The 24,480-nt window shown below is 44.1% G+C and overlaps 1 protein-coding gene across 1 annotated transcript in view; it reads left to right on the forward strand.

Moving 5' to 3' along the window:
* Window positions 1–24,480, forward strand: part of stk32a (serine/threonine kinase 32A) — a 50,537-nt gene that overhangs the window by 19,313 nt on the left and 6,744 nt on the right. The window contains exons 6-12 of the mRNA XM_040181076.2: window positions 2,626–2,799; window positions 13,076–13,113; window positions 17,519–17,608; window positions 19,359–19,462; window positions 21,126–21,242; window positions 22,207–22,332; window positions 23,429–23,557. Coding sequence (XP_040037010.1) covers window positions 2,626–2,799; window positions 13,076–13,113; window positions 17,519–17,608; window positions 19,359–19,462; window positions 21,126–21,242; window positions 22,207–22,332; window positions 23,429–23,557 — 778 coding nt within the window. The remainder of the gene's footprint in view (window positions 1–2,625; window positions 2,800–13,075; window positions 13,114–17,518; window positions 17,609–19,358; window positions 19,463–21,125; window positions 21,243–22,206; window positions 22,333–23,428; window positions 23,558–24,480) is intronic.

The raw sequence follows: 24,480 nt of genomic DNA on the forward strand, positions 1-24,480 counted from the left end.
TGTGTGACAAAGAGAAGCAACCCTGAAAAGAGAGGGGAAGAGTTTAGATGATTAATAGTACAATGGGGACCACACATTCTGCTGTCCATTTTTTCCACTAAGTAACTCATCTCGGTTTCGTTTTGTTCCTGACTTCTTTTAAGCTTTAAATAAGCCAATTTTTCATGAACATTCATCTTTGCGTTTAATAATACCTGTGGTACATATGTTTGCATGTTGTGTCTCACAGTACTGCCCTAATGCTGTTGTTATTTGAAGATATCATGTTATAGGGACCCAATATAGAGATACGATCCTGTAAGGGAACTTAGTATCTCCCCTTTAAAATACTGCATATTTGTATGTTTTAGTAGAATAAGCTACGAGACATGTATGACATTCTGATTTAATGATCGATGAGCCTTGTGCATTAGATATTCTCGGAGAAGCAATAGCCACCATCACATTATGCTCTCTCACACCCACATGCTCATATAAACTTAGCCAAAAACTTTAGTTTAGTGTCCGAAGGCGTGGCCGAGTCTTTTCTGCTTGCCTGAGTGATCGATGGCATTGCAGCGGGTCCCATCCATTCAGCTGTACTGTATCAGACACTTGGGGAGGGCCGGCCTCCTCTCATTTCTCTTCGTCCCCCCCTGAAAAAAAAAAAATTCATCAGTGGAGAACAGTTTGTTGGTTGTGCATCTGGTAATAAAACATCATTGTATTTAATGCATGTTTTGACTGACACCGAGGGCTTCAGCGCATATGCGTGCGTGCATCTCGTCACGCATTCTCGTATCTTCAGGAGTATCTACAGATAGCCTTTGCACACCCGGAGGCCGCTGGCAATCAGATGGGGATGTTGAGCGCTCTCAGCATTATCTGAGCCTCAGCGGACCGCTTTGAGTCAGCTCAATCAGCCCCCACGTTCACCGCGTGCAGAAAAGCACCAGCTCCAGTTCATTGCAGACGGGGGGGGGGGGGGGGGTCCACCGACGTGGCAAAAAAAAAAAAAAAGTTGATCCAGTCACTGAGCGCTGAGTTAAGGCAAAGACGGTGCTCCTCACAGAGAAGTGTATCTGGACTCCGGAGTGGGGGGGTAAACATGCAAACTCTATGTATTCCATTCATTGCAGGTCAGGAGCATGTTTGCTGCAGCCATTTAAAAAAAAAAAAAGGTTTATTGTGGAAGAGAAACCAATTAGCGCGAGGCTTAGCGAGGAGAAGAAGAAAAAAAAACAACAACCACTGTGACCCCAAATGGGACACTCAGCATGTAAAAATCAATGATGTTTTGTGCTTCTCAAATGGAAACTCGGTGGTCCGCACGCCGATAAAGGCTTGCTCTGCGCGACAGTGCTTGATGGATGGCCAACAGATGGGTGACCATGAGTACAATTACCACATTACAGCTGAGCTGTCAAAGCCGACGGTTCAGTTTCCCCTGTCTGTCCTTAAATCACTTACAGACGTAAAGAACATGTTTTATTTGAGATGGTCCGTTTTAATGAAATGTCAAGACACTAAAAAACACGTTAGCCCTTAACGGAGATAGAAGCCGGGCAGAGAGCCGTCAGTGTTGCAGAGTTGATAGAGAATAAATGAGCTCCTAGATTTTCATACCCGCATAATAATCTGTTTGCTGATCACTAATGTAATCACAAGAGAGATTATGTTTCCTCCCTGTTAACTACTCACATGTGATTCTGCTGTAAAAAGCAGAAAGCAACACAAGCACGATGCAACATTGTCGGTGATTTTAAAGATGTCATTATTTTTAACTAAACAGGTTCTTGTTGAAATATTTTTTAACAAGAGGCCTCGCAACGATCAGAGCCACTTGTGTAGGAGATGTTAAAATAGCTTCTCAGCCCTCCAGCCACGGCGACAGGATAATGCACATGACCTAGCCAACATATGGGTGCTCCCGCTGCCTTGAGTAACATGTGACGCATGCTCATCCTCTGTGAGTCAGAGCGGAGCGGAGCAGTATCTGCCCTCAGAGGCTCCTGAGGCTGTTTTGTCAGAGATCATTCATGGGGGTTGAAACACCAATGGGTGAATTTGTTGAACCGTTTGTACCCAGTGTGTACACGCGGTCTCATGCAAGGTTGCATCTCATGCATTTGCCTGAGGAGCACGCGGCTTCCATCAGTTCAATTTGCACTTGACATTTTATTTTCTTGCTGACGGCTATAAGTGTTCAATCTACAACGTTGCAGCATTGCAAAAAAACAACAACTTCTGTTCAGCTGGACTTCCCTTCCAGCCTGGATTCCCCCATTTAAAAATAAAGCTGGTTTTGTGTTATGGTCCTCTTTTGGGAACCCTTCTCATGTGAGATCAGGTCTTCTGATGTCTTACGTCTTCTGCCTCATTGAACTCTTATTTCTCTTTGGCTGTGACCTTCTGTAACTTCCAATTATTTGCATTTCCCTTCCCTTTAACCTTCCCTCTCAGCTGCTCTGCTTCCTGTCACCACTCGTATTTTTAACTCATCCACATTTTGGATTCCACCCCGCCGCCCGCTGCATGATTGCCTGTCCCTCTCTTCACTCTAACGTCTACGCAATTCAATTCATCCCCACCTGGCCTTGTCACCCTGTCACTCTGTCACTGCTGACAGCCTGTCTTCCTCTGCAGGTATTCCTTCCAGGATGAGGAGGACATGTTCATGGTGGTGGACCTGCTCCTGGGAGGAGACCTGCGTTATCACCTCCAGCAGAACGTCCACTTCTCAGAGAGCACCGTCAAGCTCTACATCTGTGAGCTGGCCTTGGCGCTGGGATACCTCTGTACCAAGCGCATCATCCACAGGTAAATTCCTCCCCGTGAAAGCTTTTTGTAGTGGAACATATTGTAGTTTGATTAGCAGCCTTTGATAATGCAACAGGATCGGTCAATCCTTTATTTCTCCTTCTCATGCTACAGTACGTGCCCCCTCCCCCTCCGTCTGTTCTCTCTCTTTGGTTCTTCACCGCCCAGCTGTGATTATTATTTACCCCGGTGTTCTTTTCTCCTTGGCTGTCCACTTCCAAATGATATTCTAATATGACTGCTCCACCACCGCGCAGAAAGGTCAAGCTGCGTCGACACGGAGCCAACGCCTGACACAACAGTTTACCCTGAGCTGCAGACCACGACCATCCTAAAATGCACCAGTTCTCTCCCCACTGCTGCGTAGAGGATTGAATTAATTTGTAAAAAAGCAAGCTAAGTGCTTTTTTGGGCAGGAAGACGTGCTGCTGTGGCAGAGCCTGCTTACACGGCCAAGAAAGACGTGGCTGTAGCCCAATATTATTACTTAAAGTGACTCAAAGTGTCATTACAGCCAATGACAAATGCCAAAATACTGTCCCTCTTTCCAATACTGGTATCAGCTAACAAATATATCGCTCGTATGGGGACAATGCAAATGCCCTGTCTAATACGAAATATTTTCTCATTTACGATGCCAAATATATTTTCAGCTGATTTTTCCAACAACTCAGACGGAGGTCGTCCAACGAAGGTCGTCACCGTAAAAAATAGAATCTTGGAAATGATAAAAAAACTTAAATGAGCAGGAAGGACATAAGACACAGAGACACATAAAAAACGACTGCACGCAACCAACAACATGATGACATGGCAAGTAGCCCATGAATGATGCTTTTCTCCAACATGTGGCAAACATGTGAAGTCAGTGTGTCCTTTGCTGCATTGACTTACTCCACTACCATGATGACCGAGTAACAAGTTGGACATATTAAACATATTACAGACATATTATCTGGCTTTTTAATTCTGAAAAAGAAAGGAGAGAGAGAGAGAAATCTGACAAATTATTTATTTCTGTTTTCCTTGAGTCCAGTGAGGGTTTCTGAATATTTAAAGGATGTTTTTCTATTTTAGTGCCGTAGAGGACAGACTTGATGCGCAGGTGTTGTGGGCGTCTGTTTTGACGGAATCAACATCTCTTGAATCTGCATTCATTAGCTTCAAATGGGAAGAGGAGCTGAAAGTAACTCTCAGCTCATCTCCGTGGAAATTGAATATATAATCATTTACTCCCCCAGATGTGGACACGTTGACGTTTGGTGTGGCGAGCGAATGCACCCGAAGCCTTCAGAATGTGTTTGGTGTGCATGTGTTATGCACCTGTGTGCATGTGTTTAAATGCAGGATGTACAAGTTCTTCCTACGTTGGTCTCTGATTATTTTGATGATAATAAGGGGAGTAATGATGATGGCATGGCAACATGATGAGATGGTAATTATGCTATTGCAGGTTTGATCACAGCGATGACAGAATATGCTTCTGCTAGTAGAAGTAGTACTGGTGGTTTGGCTCAACATAATGTACATTAGTTCCGCCGCACTTTATTTAAGACAAATCGGTCCGATTATGAACCTTTAACACTGATATTAAAAATATTAGTAAGTCCCTTCGAGTGTGTCTAACTACCATTTGAATACTCAGTTGTTGACTCTATATTTCTATAGAAGTATACACACATGGTGTATTTACAACCACTTGTCCACTTTACTGTCATTTTCTCTCTTTTCCAATTCCCAGTCACAGTCTAAGGACACTTAAAATTTTATCAAGATCAAATTAAAGAAGGTAATGGCAAACAAGGCCCCTTGTTTCTAATGCATGTGTTTATGTGTTGTGCAAACATATTTTATATTATTTAAAACAAGCTGAACATTAATATAAGGGTCATCAAAAGCAGATTGCAATTTGTTTCAGGTATAGAGAAGAAAGTATACATGACGGTGTCCTCAGCATACAAACTAACATGGAAGTGCTCGGCTGGAAAATATACATATTTATGTTTAGTTAATGATATTGATACTTATGGGATACCTTCATTAACTGTTTGAGAAAAACACTGGCAAAAATATCCTGCCCAGGTTCTAGGAAATATCACAGTATTTTTGACAAACAAAAATCAAAATGAATTAATCCAAAAACAAATAATTAAATTAGTTTAAAAACAGCTAAATACAAACATGGGTTTTCTGTAGTCGTGTACAGCTGGGATTGAGTCGTGTCTCCTTCTGTAACTATGATGGGATCCTTAATAACAACAGACATCTCCATGTTTAATATTGCCAATTATTTTTAATAATGAGCTCTTATACTGTATGGCGAATTGACAATCTCAAGGGAGTGGGCACATAACAGCAAGGACCTTAACAACAACAGCTTACCTCATCTAGCCGGAGCCTGTGTGGAAACTCAATACAGCAGCGTCATCATGGGCCATGCAGGAGCCTCAGAGCATAAAGTATGACGCAAGGTGGAAGTTCAATTACTGTGGGAATTGGTTTTACAATAAAGCCTACACAGTATGTGAGAAGTATTATAACACTCATTCTCAAATCTAATATAAGAGAAAACATAAAACCGTCGCAATAACCGGAGGTGTGCTTTGAATGAATGATTGAATACTCGAAGTAAAAGATGAAATGTTTGTATATGTGGATTTGTTTATAGTCATCTGGAAATTCATCACGCAACCATTATGCATATTACTGCAGTCCATTTCTAGTCTAAATAATCTGTCACTCGTGGGGAAACATATTTTGGTGTGCATATTTATATTTTGAGACGCTCTGGTCCTATTTTGATCAACGTCAGCAGTGTCATATATCTGATTTAGCTTATTCATATTGGTTAATTAGTGTTTTTAACCTTTAGATCTCTGAGGAGTTTGAATTTTTGAAAACAGAAGAAGTCTTTAGAGGCTTCACAAGTCTCTCCAAACAAGTGGAAAGATAAATGTTAGTGTGTGAGAGGGAAAGGCACATGTCTGCGTCTCCGTGTGTGTGTGTGTGTGTGTGTCCGCCTCACAACAGCTTCTCTCACGTCGACAACAATTATCTGAATCCTCAGGTGTATTTTGTTACTTCCTGTAATCCTCATAATGGAGAGACTTGCATGTTGACAGCCAGCAGACACACTAAAGTCGATATTCCTCACTGCGTCGTTTAGGAAACACACTTCCCACTAAAGTGGTTAAAGGACTAATCGCTCCTGACAGAGAAGGATGGACATCCTGCAGACACACGTCAGTTTCAAGTGGCGGTTCTGGTTCATTAGTGAATCTCATAATGCACATATAAAACACACACACACACACACGTAGCTTGTAGTTCTCTTCTTTATTTAGTTTGATCTGAATCCACCAGTTAATATGAGACTATGTACTTTCAACTTCAGCTGTTCTTCACTGATCTTCACTGATCTGGTTTCCTCCGTCTCTCTCAATCACACACACACACAGAACACCGTGCTTTTCCCTCATAATTCCCTATAATCTTTCATTATCGCTCTCCATTGCTGATCCCCCCCCCCCCCCCCTTGTGCTGTTTTATTATCCTCGTGCTGAACTTATTTTTTTCCCTCCTCCATCCTCATTTCGCTGGTGGCCGATCTTTATATTTCTCCGAGGGAGTGACGAAGGATCGCTCGCCTACAATTATCTAGATTGCACATTCATGCCCATCTCCTCTCGAGGCCTTTTCCAAGCTGCCAAAAGGGAATATGGTTTTAATTCACCTGCTTAATTGAAAATGAAAGAATAACAAAACAGTCAAAGTGGGTCTTACGGATGGTTCTTAAAATGGAGATTGCATGGAGGCAGAATAAATCATTACTCTCCACGAACTGCTCAAAATGGCAAGTCTTTTTCCCGTCTCCAAGTGAAGTATTCTTTATTCATGGAGCGTGTTAATGTTTTATTTCCCGGGTAGAAGAAGAAAAAAAAAAAAAAAGGCGGGGTCAGGAGAAATGATGCTCTCGTATTTCATAAAGGCAGATTAAGGTGCCAGCTGGTGCCAGCTGGTGCCAGCACTCTGATTCCCACCACAAAATGGTCAATTGAACATTATCGTTGTCGGAAAATCTCCCTGAGCTCAACCCGGCTCGCGACAGAAAATTAGCAGCCTGCGCTCGGAACAAAACAGATTGTTTACCAGCCAGTCTTCTCCCATAAGACAATTAATTACCTTCTTGTGTATCTAACTCACGCGTCTGCCTGCAGGTAAACACAGAGAACTATTTTAGCAGACAGTGACGTGTCTAAGTAGTCAGAATGGCGGACACGGGGACATGCAGGAGGAGCTACAGGCCGAGATACAAAAGACAAAGTGAAGAGAGCCTGATATGTTTTGCAACAATGAATTATTCATCGCGGGTGATTGTGATGAGATTTTCGCGGCCTCGGCTTTTCAGTGCCGACTCGCTCTGTCTCCCCCCCCCCAAAAAAAAATCTGCTCCAAATTAACCCGGCTTCCGTCAACTCGACGCACTCGGTGTCTGTTGATGAATAAGGGATGAACATCTACCGGCGTCAAGGTTCCTACTGTCACTCACACACACACACGCACGCAATGTTTACCCGTGTGAGTAGACAAGGCGACAGACACGCATGCATGTACACCTGTGCCACTCTCCCACCTGTCAGAGCTGCTTTTCTTCAACGGCAATGAGAAAAGGGTGAGCGAGAGACGCAGCAGTTGGCCGGTTCGGGAGCTGTTATCCTCTGTGGGTCTCGTTGGGCTTTCAGTTCACGTTCATGGGTACTGTGAGATGCATGTACTGGTAAAATATATTATAACATTGTTTTGTGCTAAAGCCGTGTCTCAAGTGTCCTGTGTCCTGTGTCGACCCTGACGCACAAAGAGCAGCATGATACAAAATGTTAGTTTGCAGCTGCGCACTGAGAAGAGAGGACGGTCGACTCGATCTCATAGACGCTTCAAAACAAAGGACTTCTGTTCACGGCCTTGGTTCATATCTTATTCGGTACGAAAGTTCCGGATCCACGTTTTTACTTTATGTCAATTAATTGTGATTTGCACCGGCCACTGGGGAGGATCTTGTGTGTGTGTGTGTGCTGCCTTCAGCTTCACCTGGGTTCTTATCTCAACCTGCTTTGCAGCTTCTCGTAACTGGCACAAAGAATCTCCTTCACATGTGTATAAAAACTCAGCGTTGTTACTGCTCGGAGACGCCATTACGCCGAGCGCTGAGATACGTGCTGGTGTGTTGGACCTCCTGCCTATAGGCAATAGTTAGAGCCAGATATCTGCGGAGAATTGCTCATGCAATCCAATTCTCTTCTAAATAAATGTTACCTTTTTGACTTTAATTGATCAACGTGTTGCGATCCTTCTCATCAACCAACTCGACAGTACTTACGACTGAGGGATTTTGACAGTGTGTCTATTTGCGAGTTGCTATACACAAACCGTGTGCTACCGAGTTCACATGTGTGTGGCTTGTTTTTGAGTGATAGAAGTAGCTTCGCGGGGCTTCCACAGCTTCTCCTTGTTGCTATCGCAGTTGCTGTTCCATCCTGAAGCCCGCAGGATTATAGTCAGTGTGTTGTGCGTGTCAGTAACACTGAATTCATCCGCTTAATGATAACCAGATCTGAGAGTTGGGTCAATTTGATTTCTGATCTCAATAGCTCCAAACATCTACATTTATCTATATTACATATATATGTGCTATGATTGCTAATAGCTTAGTTTCCACCTCTACAAAATGTACTCCTGTAATAAAATGCTTTAGAAAGGTCCTCTTTCCCCTTTGTCTGGACCCCATCGTGGTGCATTGGCAGGAATGTGTGTGTGTGTGTTTGCTCCGATATTGACTTTACATACGTGGTGGTTGGATGACTTGTGTGTGTGTGTGCGTGAAACCCTCTATTGTTTGGTGTGTTGGTCCGCTCCAGTATCAGTGCGGTGTTGTATAACCAGGTAACGGCTTCAGTTACCCCTCTTCCCCTGATAGAAAGGTGTAATGAGGCCATTAGATCCTACTAATGACTTGTAGGGTCAGTCAACCCCGAGAAAAGCCGAGGGGATCGGCTTGCACACAGTTCTCCCGGCCTTTCGCCTCACTTTTTTTGACGACACTTTTTTTACCTTTTTTCTACTGCTTCCTTCACTGCTTTTACGCTACTGCTCTTTATTCTCTCTCTCTCTCTCTCTCTCTCTCATAATTCACCCTTCGCTCTCTTCATGCCTTTTCTCCAAGTCGTCTCATTGACTCCCCACTTTCAATTTGTTCGTTCAGAAAAGCACTACGCATTTATTTTTCTCTCAAAATAATATCACTATCGTGTCTGCATCTCTCAATGTAGCTTGTATCTATTCCTCTTTATCTGTCTCACTCCATGAAGCATAACTGACTTACTCAGACTGAGATCAACCTCCTCCTACTTTCTACCTATCTCTCTCACTCTCTCTCTCTCTCTCTCCATTCATGTTGATATATTTCACACATGTGTCTTTCTGCGTCTCTTCTGCTTTTGGTGAAGTGATTCAGCCTTTTTGATTATCATTATTATCGCAGTGACCAAAAATGACTTAAGATCACAAATTTCCACCTCATATTTCACCCGACTGACTTCATAGTGTCTCAGTTAAGAGGCGGAATTCCAGTATTCTTCGTCACATACAACGGTTTGACCCTTTAACGTCGTCCAGCTGTCACCTCAAAAAGCAGATGGTTTGGGTGTCACCTGGTCAAACAGTCTCATCTTCACGCACGGCTTGTGTGACCGCGGCTGCAACAGACCCGTCTGTTTCTCAGCGCTCACGCATGTAGCGGACCAGTAATCCAAGTTAACGGACAAAGAACAAAACTAGCAGACCCAGGCTCTCACAAGTCTGAAGTTTGAATATTAATAATTATTTTATGTCAACGTTTGTAAAAAAAAAAAAAAGGAAAGGATCGATTTCAGTTTAAAAGATGATTCAACTGAATGCAACTCGACCCACTTTAGTGCACAGCCACCACAACGTGGAGCACATTCAAGGTGTCGGAGCCAATCTGATTTTATTGTTATACAAATACATTCTGTTATTCTCGCATCTTGTAAGGATGCAATTTCAGAATGTCTGTGTCCGTCAGATATTCAGCTTGTTTCTGCAAAAATAAATCACAAAAGGCATGACTCATCTGAAACGTGCAACTCGCCCTGATAGAAGTTGTCATCTCCCTTGGACCCGAATGTCAATGGAGATGGCGAGTGCAAAGTTCAAACAAGCTATGGAGGAAAAACAAGCTTGATTTTTCCTTTTTTTTTGTCTTTACAGTCACTTTCACTTAGTGTTAAATAGGATTTGGTTGTTAAATATTTATATCATAACTGCTGTACGTATTTGAGGTAAATGTGCATGCGTCGCTCTTAGATGCATCTTCCTGTCGGTTTCCTGTCCTCTTTTTTCAAAACGGACCCTTGCTCTTTAATGTCCATTGTCAGAAGAAAAGATCCGTCGTCATCACCTCTACATCAGTAGCTTGGTTATTACCATGCGCCCACGGAGCCCTGCTGCTTTACTTTATCTTTTGAGCCAGTTATCTCAACCGCTCCACGTCCCGCGGCTTCACAATGGCGGCGTGGCCTTTAGCTACGAAAAGAGAAGTTTACTTTTTGGTCTTTTTCCTTTTTTTTTTTTCTCGCAGCGACACATTCCCCTCCTCTCTCCCCCCCTAGTGCCGTGCTTTGAGGCAAATGTCAGCTAATTAAGGGTTACACGGTCGACCTTCCTCACCCCCAACTGGGCCCGCCACATCCTCCCCACTAAACACAGGTCAGCGTGGCCTTTGATATGTTAAATGTTGCCGGGCTCCTACAGGGCAGTGGACTCAATTAGAGGAGACACTGTTGAGCACTGAGGAAGCACGATAAGTCTGCCACAATGAGGACGTGTGTCTGTTGCAGTGCGACAGTCTCCGACTCAGTTGTGATTCGCCAGAACGCGCAAATTTCCCAACCATTGCCCATTTTGTTCCACTTAAGGCCAACAATCTTGTTCCGACAAACATACTGAAATCAGCTGCTGGCCTAACAAAAAGTTGCATATTGACCTCACAAGCCCTGGTAATCAACTCAAAAACAGGGAACTTCTCTCAATGTCTTTATCCTGCAATGTGTTGTGCGATTTTAATTTCAGGGTGTGGGCAGTTCTCCAAATAAGTGCTGCCTTTGACCATCGTGCACGAGTGGAACATTCGAGAAGGGCCTGAACACTGAGTATCGTCTCTCCGCTGCAAAGCGCCTTTAGAGCCGCAGGGATACGTTCCAGAGACGGAAGAACAAAGAGAAGCCGAGAACACGCTGTGCCCCTTTCTACCCTTTGGTCTGCCGCTTAACAAGAAACAGACAGTTTGGATGAAAAACGCTCCCAAATGTCTTCGGACACGGTGGAAATTAGAATCAGACACTGCAGAATACTTAAAGTGTGTGTGCGCAAGAGTCTCTGTTTGCTTGTAAACGGACACAGGTGGGGGCAAAGTGTATGCACGCACAGACGTCCTTTGGAATTAGTGGCCCAAACAATGTCATGAAAGAGAGAGAAAGTGTCAAGGACAGACATAAATAAGTGAAAATGACAAAAGAAATGAATGATTTTGCTTTGAATGGAAGTAAAAGGCCAGGAGGGAGGTCATTAAGCACTAAACTGCTCTTTGTAGTGGCTGACGGTCCTTTAAGGGCATTTGTACTCCGGTGCCTTTGTGACAATCTGGGAAAACTCAGTGTGTGTTGATGACATCTGTTTCAAAATGAATTCTCTCTATAAATTTACCTTTTTGTATTTCCAATACAGAGCAGAGCATTTCAGAAGCAACAGCACGTAACTGTCACGAGAAGAAAGGGTAATTCAGAGAGGAGAGCATTTATTGACAAATATGTGTCAACAAAACAGCAAAGGAGACGCGAGTGGCTGAACGTCACAAAAAAATGCATTGCAGTGAAAGTCGAGTGAATCAGAACAAAGTCTGCAGGCTAATGACTCATTCTCCCCGGCTCTGATGTGTTGAAAAAAAAGCTTGTCATTTCTATTAAAGCAAATTATTGCAGTAGCAGAAACAGAAAAACTTGTACTCGATGAAGTAGAAGTAGAAATAAGGCCCTTTTTGGGGCATATTGAGAATTTGATGCCATCGGTTTTTAAATCCCATTTGGTTTGATATGGGATTCCAATCAGATTCGCGGATGTGTCTTGTTGCGGTCGGATTTCAAAGTGTCTTCTCCATCCTCTAAACGAAATGTTTCCTTCAGCCGGTACTTTGCAGATAAGTCTCTTACTGCGCATTGAAGCACAGCCACAGTACACACCAGTATACGCAGCGTCCTTCTGCACGCCATTAGGACTTAGGTGGCGTCAAAGCAAGTAGGTAGTAGATGTAGAAAACAAAGAGAGAGGCAACGGGAGGAAGCTGCGAGGAAGTTTATATCTGGGTGTAGTACATGTGGATTTCTGTCACTTGACTCAACAAAACAGTGAGTCAGCCAACTCGCACATTCATCCCCGGAGAGCTTTTTTATTTGTCGATCCGTTCACACAGGTTTGGGCATTCCTCTGACACACAGGAAGTGTTTCGTTGCGAGCCTTGAGCAGCAGAGAATGCGGCTGGTGTAAAACCCTGATAACGGATAAAAGCAATGTAACCTCCCCGGCAGGACAAAGAACAGGGTTCCACCTACAGAAACTCAAGCGTCACCAGCGCCGAATGACACATCCGACTGCCGCCCACACGGTTTTGTTTACAGGTAGACTGTGTGGAGTGTGCTGCTGAAACACTGCTGACTTCTAACTTCATACCACAAATAGACATAAAAAATCGTGTCGATTACTATATAAATGCACACTTTAATAATGCACCTAATGCGTGACGGTGTGATGGGACTTAAAGGTGTCATCACAGTCTGACACCAAACAATATATTTGGTTGCTGTGAGCTGTTCGATCCTTCGACTGGCCGAATGGGGTAAATAAAAGTTCTCACGTCTAAACAACCAAACTGGCTACAAAGTCTCAGAGTTACACTTCACACTTCATTTTAATTCCCCTGAACAGACAGATGCAACAAAACTCTGCACAGAGTACAAACGCCTCCGTGCAGGCTCGACGCTTAGCGTTTTCATATTCTTACTCCACATTTTATTCTACACATTCTATTTCACAAATTTGCACGGAAATGATATGCAAACACAATCTGTTCCTGATTATACTCACTAAACAAAGAGACGGACTAATTCCACCGTTCCACTAATTATACCGTTTCTGTTCTCCCTTCCAGAGACATCAAACCTGACAACATCCTGCTGGATGAACACGGTGAGATCCTCTTTCTAATTATATTACGTTTCCAGCCACCGATGCGGAGTTGAGTGGGTGACATTCAAAGTCCAGCACAACAAGATTTGGCTGAAATTTTACAATGTTGACCTGAGTTGACTTGGCGTCCCACATTGAAGACGTAACAGCTTCTGACTCAGGATTTCACCGTACCTCAGACCTCTGGGGTTACTCACAGATCAAAAGGAGCAATGCTCAGCGGCAGGTTGCACCGCCGGGGCTTAAAAAGACCTCGCGGCATAAACTAAGAAAAGCCACCTAATTGTTTTTCATCATTGCACAAGGGGATCTTTATTTTCTGTCCACGCGGCGTTGGTTGAAGCTCTGTGACATTAACTCTGTGTTCTTTTTTTACTGAAATGTTGGATGAAATCAGACGGAGTGATGTCATCGGACTGTGGAGGACTGGGTGATATTAATGATGCCTCCTTCGCTGGCCGCCCTCAATGATTGATCAAGTCTACTAGGCTTTTTGTCCATTTCAGTTTGACATGAATAGAAAGACACACACTGTGTGTGTGTGTGTGTTGTGTGTGTGTGTGTGTGTGTGTGTGTGTGTGTTTGTGTGTGTGTGTGTGTGTGTGTGTGTGTGTGTCAGAGTGACTTGTGCATTGTAAATACAGCTGACAAAAAGACTGGCTACAAAATTAATTCGTCAATATGTTAATCAAGAATATGAAATTGCTACAGGTTATGACTTGTTATCGAGAAACGCACATTGGGTCGCATGGAGAATAAATAGTTTCCACCGGGTCGACATCTAATTAGTTTTTCCTGGACTGACCCTTGACCTTTTATGAATTATTAAAAAGATGTCCATGCAGGTCAAACAGAGGAGTGCATATTCCAGTTCTCAGCGATTTTGTCTCCTCCAAAAAACATATAAATCCAGTCGGAACTACTTCCCAAAGAATGTAGCTGAATATATCGAGACACCCTAAGCTCCTCTAAGCTTTGCTTGGAGACAGGAACATCCGTCCCATCAAAAGCAATGCACCCTATGAGTCAAAGAGCAGGTGGTTTAATGGGGATTTGGCAAAATAACTGTTTTCTTTGTGTTCTCAGATTATAAAAGCAATGCACTCACTCAGCTTCCAGTGAAGCATGAGAGCACGACAGTGCCGTCCGAGTGCAAAATAAACCATGAATCAAGTGCTCATCTGCTGTATACAGACTAGGCGGCAACCTCTGCTTCAGAAAAGTGAAGCAAACGCAGAACTGTCATAGGGGGAGGCTCTCCTCTGCTGGCAAACGTATGTCTTATTGAATAGAAGTCTATTAAAAAATAACCCCACTTGATTTATTACCTCAGAAAAACATTGTAGGTGGGAGTTTTTGGTCCAAATCTCTAGTTTTAAGTCTTCTACAATACAACATGATGTTCATAATGGTCCCATTTAGAGTCAAATAGATAGAAGCAAGGTTTGCTGAGTCACTCACACTAAAGTGTCCTTGAGTTGTTTTCATTTTAGATGTTTTTTCACAGGTAACGAGCAAACTATAGAGAAGCCTTCATATTCCCTTAGTTGGAACTACATCATAAAAACCTTTCTTTGAAAAATAACCCAAGACCAAAAGTGCCCTTTAACTTTTGGCCAGAAGGCTACACACACACACACACACACACACACAGGCCTGTGATCTGGGAGGCCACAGGGCAGCTGCTAAAGGGCTGTGTGGGATGACAGCCCTGCTGTCGCTAAGGCAGAGAGAGGGAGGGAGAGAGAGGGAGAGAGAGGGAGGGAGGGAGCGGTAGCATCAAGGATACAAGAGGAAAGAGGAAAGTGATGAGCAAACATTTCTGGAGAGAAGGATTTGTCAAAGGAAGTCTGAGTAGACAAAAGAAAGTAGAATATATGGAAAGTAGGATGATAAAGATGGAGAAGAGGAAGGCAACTAACCCTGATTTCAAAAGGACAACCGACGTCCACCTGTGCTTCCTCCCTCTCTCTCTCTCTCTCTCTCTCTCTCTCTCTCTCTCTCTCTCTCTCTCTGCACTGTATGTGTGCGTGTCCTTTCAACTCGACAAGCACTTCTCGCCTCCGCGTGCATTCCACCCACACTCTGTTTGCTGATGCAGACCTGTAGTCTGCCCCTCTCCACTCAAGTCTAAAACAACAGTGGGTGGGGGGATGTGTGTGTGTGTGGGGGGGGGGTGTTACGTCTGCACTCCATGTCCATTTTGCAAGCTCGAATCGACCCGTTTCCCCCCCCCCCGTGTTCCCCCGGGAGCCGAGTCATAGAGAGAAAAACAATTTACTTACGGGGTGTCGTTTTATTGAACGGCATCGCCCGTCGTCTGGGGGTTAATGACTGCGAGCACGTACGCATGCTTCATAAGAGAGCGCTGCATTAAGAGGCGACACTGTGCGGGAGGGAAACCACAGCTTTCTCCTCCTCTCAGCATATTGGAAAGCTGCAGAAACAACACGAGCCTGCAAGCTAACGCGGAGGCCACGATGCATCGGAGAGCGCTGAACGTCTGCTGTGGCTTCATTGCTGCGACTTTGTCAAACAGTCCAACGTAGTTTAAGTCATCTTACATAAAGCTGCTATGCAAATGTTTGAAATGGCCGACATACTGCAAAGAGAATAGAAAACAGAAGAGACAGGCAGCAGCGTGACGTAACCCGAGGACGAAACCGGACAGTAACACACATTAGACAACTGAGTAAAGCAGGTAACTGCTCAGCCACCTCAAAGTTCAACACGGATGACAAACGGGAGTTAAGCTTTAAGCCAAAGCTTTTAAAGCCAGAGATTTCATTCGATTTTTAATGGAATACTGCCACTCTGAACTGTTCATTCTCTTCATTAAGTGCACATACATGAGTAAGTGCAAGGGCCTACTTACAAATAGTGCAATAAAGGCTTTTAATACAAAAAAGAAAAATGCACAGTGGGTTGCCAGGTTACCAAACATTTTTTTCCCCCCCAAAATATGCTGATAACAAATATGCAGGATACAAATTATTTTAATCGACTTATGAAAACTAAAACTTTTGTTCGCTACTGTATTCAAGCTTTTATGTTACATAACCAGTAGCTGACGACTGCCTCTTCTAAAAGTCAGTGTTGAGCCCCGGAGCTCCTTCTTTCTCTCCGCGGGGGATTCACTTTTTGAATCACCAGTCAGGAACCACTGTCTATCACATCCGTCTATCACAAGCGTTCCACTCTGCGGTGACGGAGCCCCGAGGAAACGTCCTGTACGTTTTCCATAATGCAGATTTGCAAACTGTGTCATAGCTCATCTTTTAATCTCTCTCTGACCCAAACCAGTTCTCTCTGACTGTGTCATGTTTGTGTCCCGCTACCATTACCACATTTCTTAAACCACGACACGGCTACACACCGAACCACACTCTGACTCTCGTCATTGCGTATGAAAACACCAAAAGACGCTTTGCCTCACTCACGCTTACCACTCCTGGTCCTCTGTCACAGTCATCTGGCTGCACTAACAATGGTCCTTTTCTACCTGCAAAGCACCAGCCAATCTCCTCCCTGCACTAACACGCTACGCAGTTAAATTCATCCGCCGCAGATTAGAACGCATCAGTGTGTGAGCATAGTTCAGGATTTATCCGACGCTAAAGGACACAGAGGGCCACAGAAAGAGGGAGACTTACAACAGCAGCTTTATGGAGGGAGGAAAAGAACGGCTGAATAATGAAGAGGACAGTTACCAAATGGGAGGCAAACGGAAAAGAGAGGAGGACGGTGATAAAAAGGCAAACAGAAAGAAAAGGTGTGGTAATGGAGATTGATGCAGCGGAGGAGGAAGGCGAGAGGGGATTTCTATGTGCAGTTCCCTTATCTTTAAAGTTCAGCGTCGGTGGCTGCTTTATATATACATATTTATTCATTTATTTATGTGTTTGTGAAGTGATTGAGGACGTCCATTCATCCGAACAATCACCCTGCGGCAAAACCTCTCCAGCTCCGTCTCACTCAGTATGACAAACACACACACACACACACACTTTCAGCTCATTAGCGTGTGCTCAGTGTGCATGTCGTAGACTCTGGGCCATCTTGCAGCATGGTGAGACACAGGTCAATGGTTTGACTTTGACTTTCATTGAGGTCGCCGCTTAAACCCTCACAACACACGTGTTTTGTTCCGTCAACAAAGCCGGAGTCCATTTGCATTCAATACCGTTTAATGTCCTCAATGCATTGATTGTCAGCGTGCAAAAAGGACAAGGCATCATTTCTATTATGTTGTCTAATCAAATGGGATTAGGGATACATGCTACGTGTACCCTGTGCTTGGAAAAGGGAAAAAAGCTAATGTTGATGGACAGTAGGATTGATGGGCCGCACACAAGTGAGCATGCTCCGTGTCCCTTTGAGGCAACATCTTCCCTCTGCTCTGCAGGACACGTCCATCTGACAGACTTCAACATCGCCGCCATTGTGAAGGAGGACCTGAAGGCGACGTCCATCGCTGGGACCAAGCCCTACATGGGTAAGAGAGCATGCTTCACCAGAAAACTTTAATGCCAGGGACATCAAGTTCAAGCTATATGGGAAACATCTGTGAACTAATATCTTTAATTTAGAGAAATGATGGGACATTATTCATAAAAACTCCACTGAGCCTGCTTACGTTTGCTAATCCAAATTCCACATGACATTGAAGGGATATTAGAGACTAACTTTGGTAAGCCCTGCCTGCGGGACACATTAGAGGAGACAAGTGCCAACACACCCAGCACATGGTACAAATACCGATTCTCACATAAAAACACATCTAGAAATGATTAAGATTGATAAGGGAAATGGAATGATTTGTTATGGAATTAAATATGTATTAAGGCACATAAAGAAAATACAGGAAAAAACAACACTGGAAATCATTTCTGTACAAACCTGTAAATCTCCTGAACAAGGCAGCAATTGAGAGAAAACGCATTTCAACAGTTAATGCCCTGAAGCCAAGTTCACAGTTTGACATTTGTTGATATTAATAACCGGCCAGGAAAAGGATTCAGGTACAAATAAGTGGGCGGCTATTGACCAATAAAAGGTATTACTTTGCTGAACCTTTAATACTTAACATTTATAATATATCGAGACGTTAAAACCTTTTCTTTGTCAAAATGTGTGCGTAATAGTTCAACAAAAGTATGTGCATGAGTCCAAAAACCTGAGAGAGGTGTTTTAAAGAAGGAAAAACAGCATTCATCCTTTTGTTTTCTGCCCTCCTCGTGGCTCTGTAGTCCAGTAGCGGTCAGGTCGATGAGGATCCAGTTCCTGGGAGATCAGATAGGAGCTTAACGGGATTTTCATGGGGGATGTGAATAACGAGGCCGCCGTGCGGTTGTGTGTTTTTTGTGCATGTGTGCGTGCCACTGCTTTTTACTTAGTGTGTGCTCGTGGTGCAGAATGATCTTATGTGGTGAGTACGCCGTGGTGTTAGCTGTAGATTATGTCTCACGTAGACAGAAGTGATGAATGACGGAATCTTTGATTTGATTTGAAAACCACTTTGGTGAAATATTCATAACAGACACATTCTGATTCTACACTCGCTCCAAATTATTGATCCCGATAATGAATCGCCTCCGGCAAGAATAGTAGACTCTATTTCTCCCACAACCCCAACAACCACTTTATGAGCTCAAGCTGGTCTGTAGAGACATTTAGAAGTAACATACACAACATGCGTTATACCGTCTCACAAGCTTCCTTCAGACATGCAACATTAGCTGTAAATCTAACAGCTAGACTAAAGTTAGTCTCATATCTACAGAAGCACCCAAGGTCAAACCTGCTAACGTTCCAATAGCCCTTCCAACATCTTCAGTACTCAATGCCAAATGCATTTAATGAGTGATAAAGTGGAAGAGAAAATTCCTGAGGCCATGTGCTGTGAGAGGAGGGAACGCGGGTCCCACGCAGTGCTGATGGTCATTAATTAAGGCTTCAAGTGCAAAGTAGGTTTTAAAATCCCTCCGGATTCAGCTTTTTTTTTGCAACTATGTTTGAATAAAGCCATTGTGGAACATCGGCGTATTAAAAGAGTCTAAATGACAAAATAGACACGACTTTAAAGGCCAATAGTTAAAATAAACTAAATGTCCACAAAGCAAAACGAGGAAAAGGGATCAATAACACACAAACACCAAAGCAAATCTATTCTAAATCTATTATCATCCCACACCTGTGTGTGTGTGTATATTTGATTGTGTTGTGTCACACCTTCTATGTGTCAGCTCCTGAGCTGTTCCAAACCTTCGAGGGGTCCCACCCGGGCTACTCCTTCTCTGTCGACTGGTGGTCGCTGGGCATCACAGCGTACGAGCTGCTCAGAGGACAGGTGACTCTACCTTTCTTCATCGATTGTGCGATTACATCTGGCCGTCTGGCACACTTCACTTGGGTGGGTACTTCCTAAAGAAGACATACAGCGAGACCTCGGCCATCACAAAACCAAGGGGGGATGGAGGTGTGTGTGGGGGGGGTGGGAGGGGGGTAAGCTGACCTTACTGAGAAAGATGCCTAAATGTTTAGTCGCGGTGTGAGACGAATGGCTGCTGCAGAATGAGCAAATAGAATGAGTTATTTCAAGAGTCACATAATTGGAATAGATTTTTTTCTAATAGATTTTGTTAAATACTTACTTTAATTGCACGCCGGTCCCATCTGGAGAAGTTTAATCCTCATGTCATGGAATCTTGGTTATAAATAAGGCCGGACCTTCAAACTAACTGCAGCTGCAGAGTTCCTACTCTCATATTTCAGGGGGATGGTTACACAAACTACAATAACCTCTGTCTACACTGAGAAGGACCCAAAACACCTGAAACTGATCTGGAGCTGGCATGTAGAGTTCCTGATATCATTTCTATTTATCTATGTAGGCATCTCAATACCCTCCTCTCACCTTTCTCCATGAAACTGTTCAGTTATTTTACCTACGAACTATCAATTTTGCTCTTTAAAACAAATTCTGACCCACTTACGTCGTACTCCCACTGGAATATATTTAGAGCTCAAACTTTATCTCACGTTCTGTCCTGTTTTTTGAGCTCAAAGCACCATTTACCTGAAGTCTTCTCTCATACCTCTTAAGCTTCAGTCATTCAGGTAGGAAACTGCTGAGCAGACTCACCCAGAATCCATTTAGGGGGACATGGACGTTTTTGTTAGTTCCTGTTTAATCTGCATCTTCTACAAACTCTCTCCTAAACTCCTCTTCTCTGCCCGTCGCCCTCACATGCCCCTTGAAATGTCATTTTATTTCCCCGCCTCTCTCTCCGAGGGGCTTTCAGGTGCACCGTTCCCTCTTCAGCGGTTTCACTACTACAAAAGTCATCCTATACTTTATCTTATTTTATTATCTAAAAAGAATGCCTCGTGACACCACGACATACATTTCCAAAGTTGTACAAATGTATTGGAACACTTTCTGCCTTCTCTCACCTGAAAATCTGACTGTAAAATAACCTATGACTGTCTTAGCCGACACCTTACGTGTGCCCTGTGTGGGGAACGTAACTGACATCACGCATCAGTCTTTCCGTCAAAGCCCCTCTGAAGAATCATCTAATCAAGCCGTAACGGGGCCAGTTGTTCACCTCAAATCAGCCTCATCCAGCTGTGTTGGCTCGCTGTGTCGTTCTCCAAGTCGAGTGTCTCTTACCATCCACCCTCCCCTCCCCCCCACAACCACCGGAGGGTGGAGCAGGATTGGTGTGAAGAACGGTCAACGAGCTTGCCCTTGTTTTCTGAGTCACTGCAAGCTCAGTGGTGCTGAAAGGAAACGGGCATAAGTGCTTTTGGGAATAGTTCCTCATTTTCTGCTTCCTCTATCATTTTTTGTGATCAGTGCAGGAAATGGGTTCACAGAAGGGGAGCAGAAGAGAGAGGAAGAAGAAGTAGCTTAGAAACAAATACTTTATCAAAGCAACTCCCCCAGGCAGCGCATGGCGATGGATACGACTCCTCTGCAACGTGCTCTCCTCTTCTCCTCCTTTCAGAGACCTTATGTGATGAGATCCTGTACACCTGCTAATGAGATCCTCCAGACCTTCCACAAGGTCCACCCCAGCTACCCGGCAGCCTGGTCTTTGGAGATGAAGTCTCTACTCAGAAAGGTTAGCACGTGGACGCGTACTGAATTCACCACACCAGCTACGCCGCACCTCTCACCGCTGTACTCAGCAAACCAAAACCAGAACACGAGCAGTCGGATCGGGAGAGACCGGCCGCTGGGAATGTGTAGCGGGTGCCAATCCTCTGTCATCTGTGTGCTGGGGGGAGAGGGTGACATTGGACAACAGATGTGTCTTTGAATTAGGTCCACCACACATTATACTAAACCTACGCTTGCCAATTACCCCACTAGCAAACTGCCAACATCATACCAGTTTCCCCGGTAGGATCTTTTTCACGAATTGGTGTTGCTTCTAATTTCCTGCGACACCAGCGCCTCATTTCACGATGTCCGCATATTGAATGGTATTCAAAAAACAGGAGTTGTTGTGTTGTGACTCACGTTGTAAAAGCAATTCTCATTTAATGCAACTTGCTTATTATTATTTGATCAGTCTGTTCTCGATTCAAATTAAGAAGGACTGTTATCCTTGTGACACTTACAAAGCCAGCAGATGCACCGTCACTGTAGCATTTTGGGGGTTTTTTTTGTCTTGCCAGCGATCCGCTGCAGTCAAACTGTTGCATTGCTTCGTGCTCAGACTCCTCGAGCATCATTGGCATTCTAGTCGCATGTGTAAATGTGTGGGAGAGAGAGAAAGAGAGAGAGAGAGATGTATAGAAAGTGAGAATGTAAGGGGAGTATTCCATGCTCAATTTATTTGTCCTTCACAGTTCACAACCACTAATCACCATTTGATTCCTCCCTGTACGTCGTTTTTTCTGTTTCCAATCCACACCTCCTCCTCAATGTCCGTCCACCTCCAGCCCCTCTGTCCCCGTGTCCTCATTCTGAGACACATACTTCGGGGCAAACATGTGCTCCCGTCTCGGCGGGACATCACCTTTCAAGCCGTGCCTCCCCATGGACAATTATTCTTACTCTGATTCTTTTGTCCCTCTCAGCTGCTGTGCATAAATGTCCAGAAGCGCATTTCGTGTCTAGCAGAGCTGCAGGATCTGGACTACATGTCACCTGTCAACTGGGACGCTGTTCTCAGCAAACAGCTTCCACCGGGCTTTATTCCCAATGTGAGTATTCAAGATAAACTGAGCCCTGCCTCGGTGTGCTGCCCAACAAAATGCTCTGAATAGAATCGCTCTTCCGTTCTGACATTAGGGAAAGAAATGAAGCTCTCAGTGACCATCAGTGGATACATTATGATGTATGACGTCGCCATTTCCTCACATCTACAGCAAAATGGCATCAATCACTGAAACTCCTCTTCCTTCTATTATTCTCTCACACCTATTCACATAGCGGCACGTCCCCTCAAGGTGACTACGGTGCAGAGAGGGGGGGGTCTGAACTACCTCCTCCTTATCTGATCCGTTCTAGTGGGTCTGTAGACACCACCCCCTGCTGGGCTGAGCGGGATCTCCCACTGAGAGACTCGGACACCCAGCTGCAGAGACAGACGTGGTGGCGGGTGTGTATGTGGCCATAGAGCCCTGCAGGGGGGGTTCCGGAACATTTCGGGGAAGATATTGTTGGCCGAGTGACTCGCTTCTGTCCACCTTGTGGTTAAAAGAATACTTTCACAAATTGGATGCTTGAGCTGGAGAATTTTTTGACATGTATTATTTATGTTTTCGCCCTAAAGACGGCTCTTATAGTTTTAGTAAAGCAAGGTGACAACGACTTTAAGTCCTTTGTGCCGGCGCTCGGGCAGAATAATGACTGGAAGTGCAAAGATGACTCGATGATTTTCTCAAACGCTAAAGTCTTCTGCGCCTGCAGAGCAGCAGGTTTCCCCAGCGGGCAGCGCTGGCAAAACAGCACAGAGGATCGATGCGGAATTGACAGTGTGTCTCCATCTAATTATAGGCGTATCCTCTGTGCCTTATAGACTGCTAATATCTACACAGGAAGAGAGAACTCAAACCTTTATGTCTCATTTCCTAACTTCCCAGGATGCAGTCTGCTTTGTTTTTATCGGATTTCTGCGATTTGACCCCTGAGCATTGTTTGAGTTTGATCCACCACAGTTTTTCCTCTCAATGTAGGCAAAGACACATGCCACAATTAGAAGATAGCAAGTGATACACAGTTGTAATGTGCTGTTCAGGAGATTTTTCTTTTTCAGAAGCAATGGTTTTGAAGAAACGATCATTTATCTCTATATAGAGGCGGAGACTAAACTGTGACCCCACATTTGAGCTGGAGGAAATGATCCTGGAGTCCAAACCACTTCACAAGAAGAAGAAACGGCTCGCAAGAAAAAACAAGGAGCAGGGATCTGACGGGTCTCCACAGGTAAAAAAACCTTCATTAATCGACCAAGTGTCTCTCCCTGTGTGTCATTGTTCCTCGCAGAAAGATGGCCGACGGTTCCATCCGGCTTATTTAAAAGGGAACACATTTCCCCTCAGTTTGTCTATTAAATGTGTCCACTGAGCTATTGAGAATATTGAGGGCACATTTTTAGAGCTGTCTCCTCCCTCACCTTGAGCAGAATGAATGGTCCGTCTGTCTGACGAGTGCACGGGGAAGGCGAGGAAAGCAATCACCTGCAGCCCCGACTCTGGCTCCATTATTTTACTCTGACGATCCATCTCCATAAATCAGCTCTCGTCCTCTGGGTGTTCATGAAAAGACAGAGAGGAAATCACTGAAAGGTTAATTTGATCAGCTGGTCAGGTGAGTCGTGGGAGGATCTTCCTTCATCACAGCTGACTACGCTGCTGTTTTTGACAGCACTTGACTTTCGTGCACAAATACATTCAAATACAGAATACGGGACGTAGTATTTGACACGTTTGCTGCTGGGCCGCCTTAGAGGTCAAAGAGCAAGTGGAGCGGTGTGGGAGGGAGAACCGTAGAAACATGCTCCTGCCACGAGAAAGAATTTAGGGACACGCCTTTAAAACCAACAATAAGGTGCGTTTATCAAAATAAAAAGGACAAACCACAGCATTGTATTTCTAGGATTCTCTCCATTTTTCTTTTTACTAGAGGTCATGTTTTCATTCATGTGCTCCTCCTACCAGTAATGGATGCGCTCTGTCTGGTCAGAGTCCAACAATAACTCCGTTTGTATATGCATAACATAGCTTATTGTGCACACGCACACACACACACACACACACACACAACCAATGTCATTACAAAGTTAATAGGTTTGGACTGTCTCCCACTATTCTATGGGACTCTTTTCTAATAGGAGGGAAACAATTTGT

This window comes from Gasterosteus aculeatus, chromosome 7 (genome assembly GCF_964276395.1).
Source record: "Gasterosteus aculeatus chromosome 7, fGasAcu3.hap1.1, whole genome shotgun sequence".
In the NCBI taxonomy this organism is placed as follows: Eukaryota; Metazoa; Chordata; class Actinopteri; order Perciformes; family Gasterosteidae; genus Gasterosteus; species Gasterosteus aculeatus.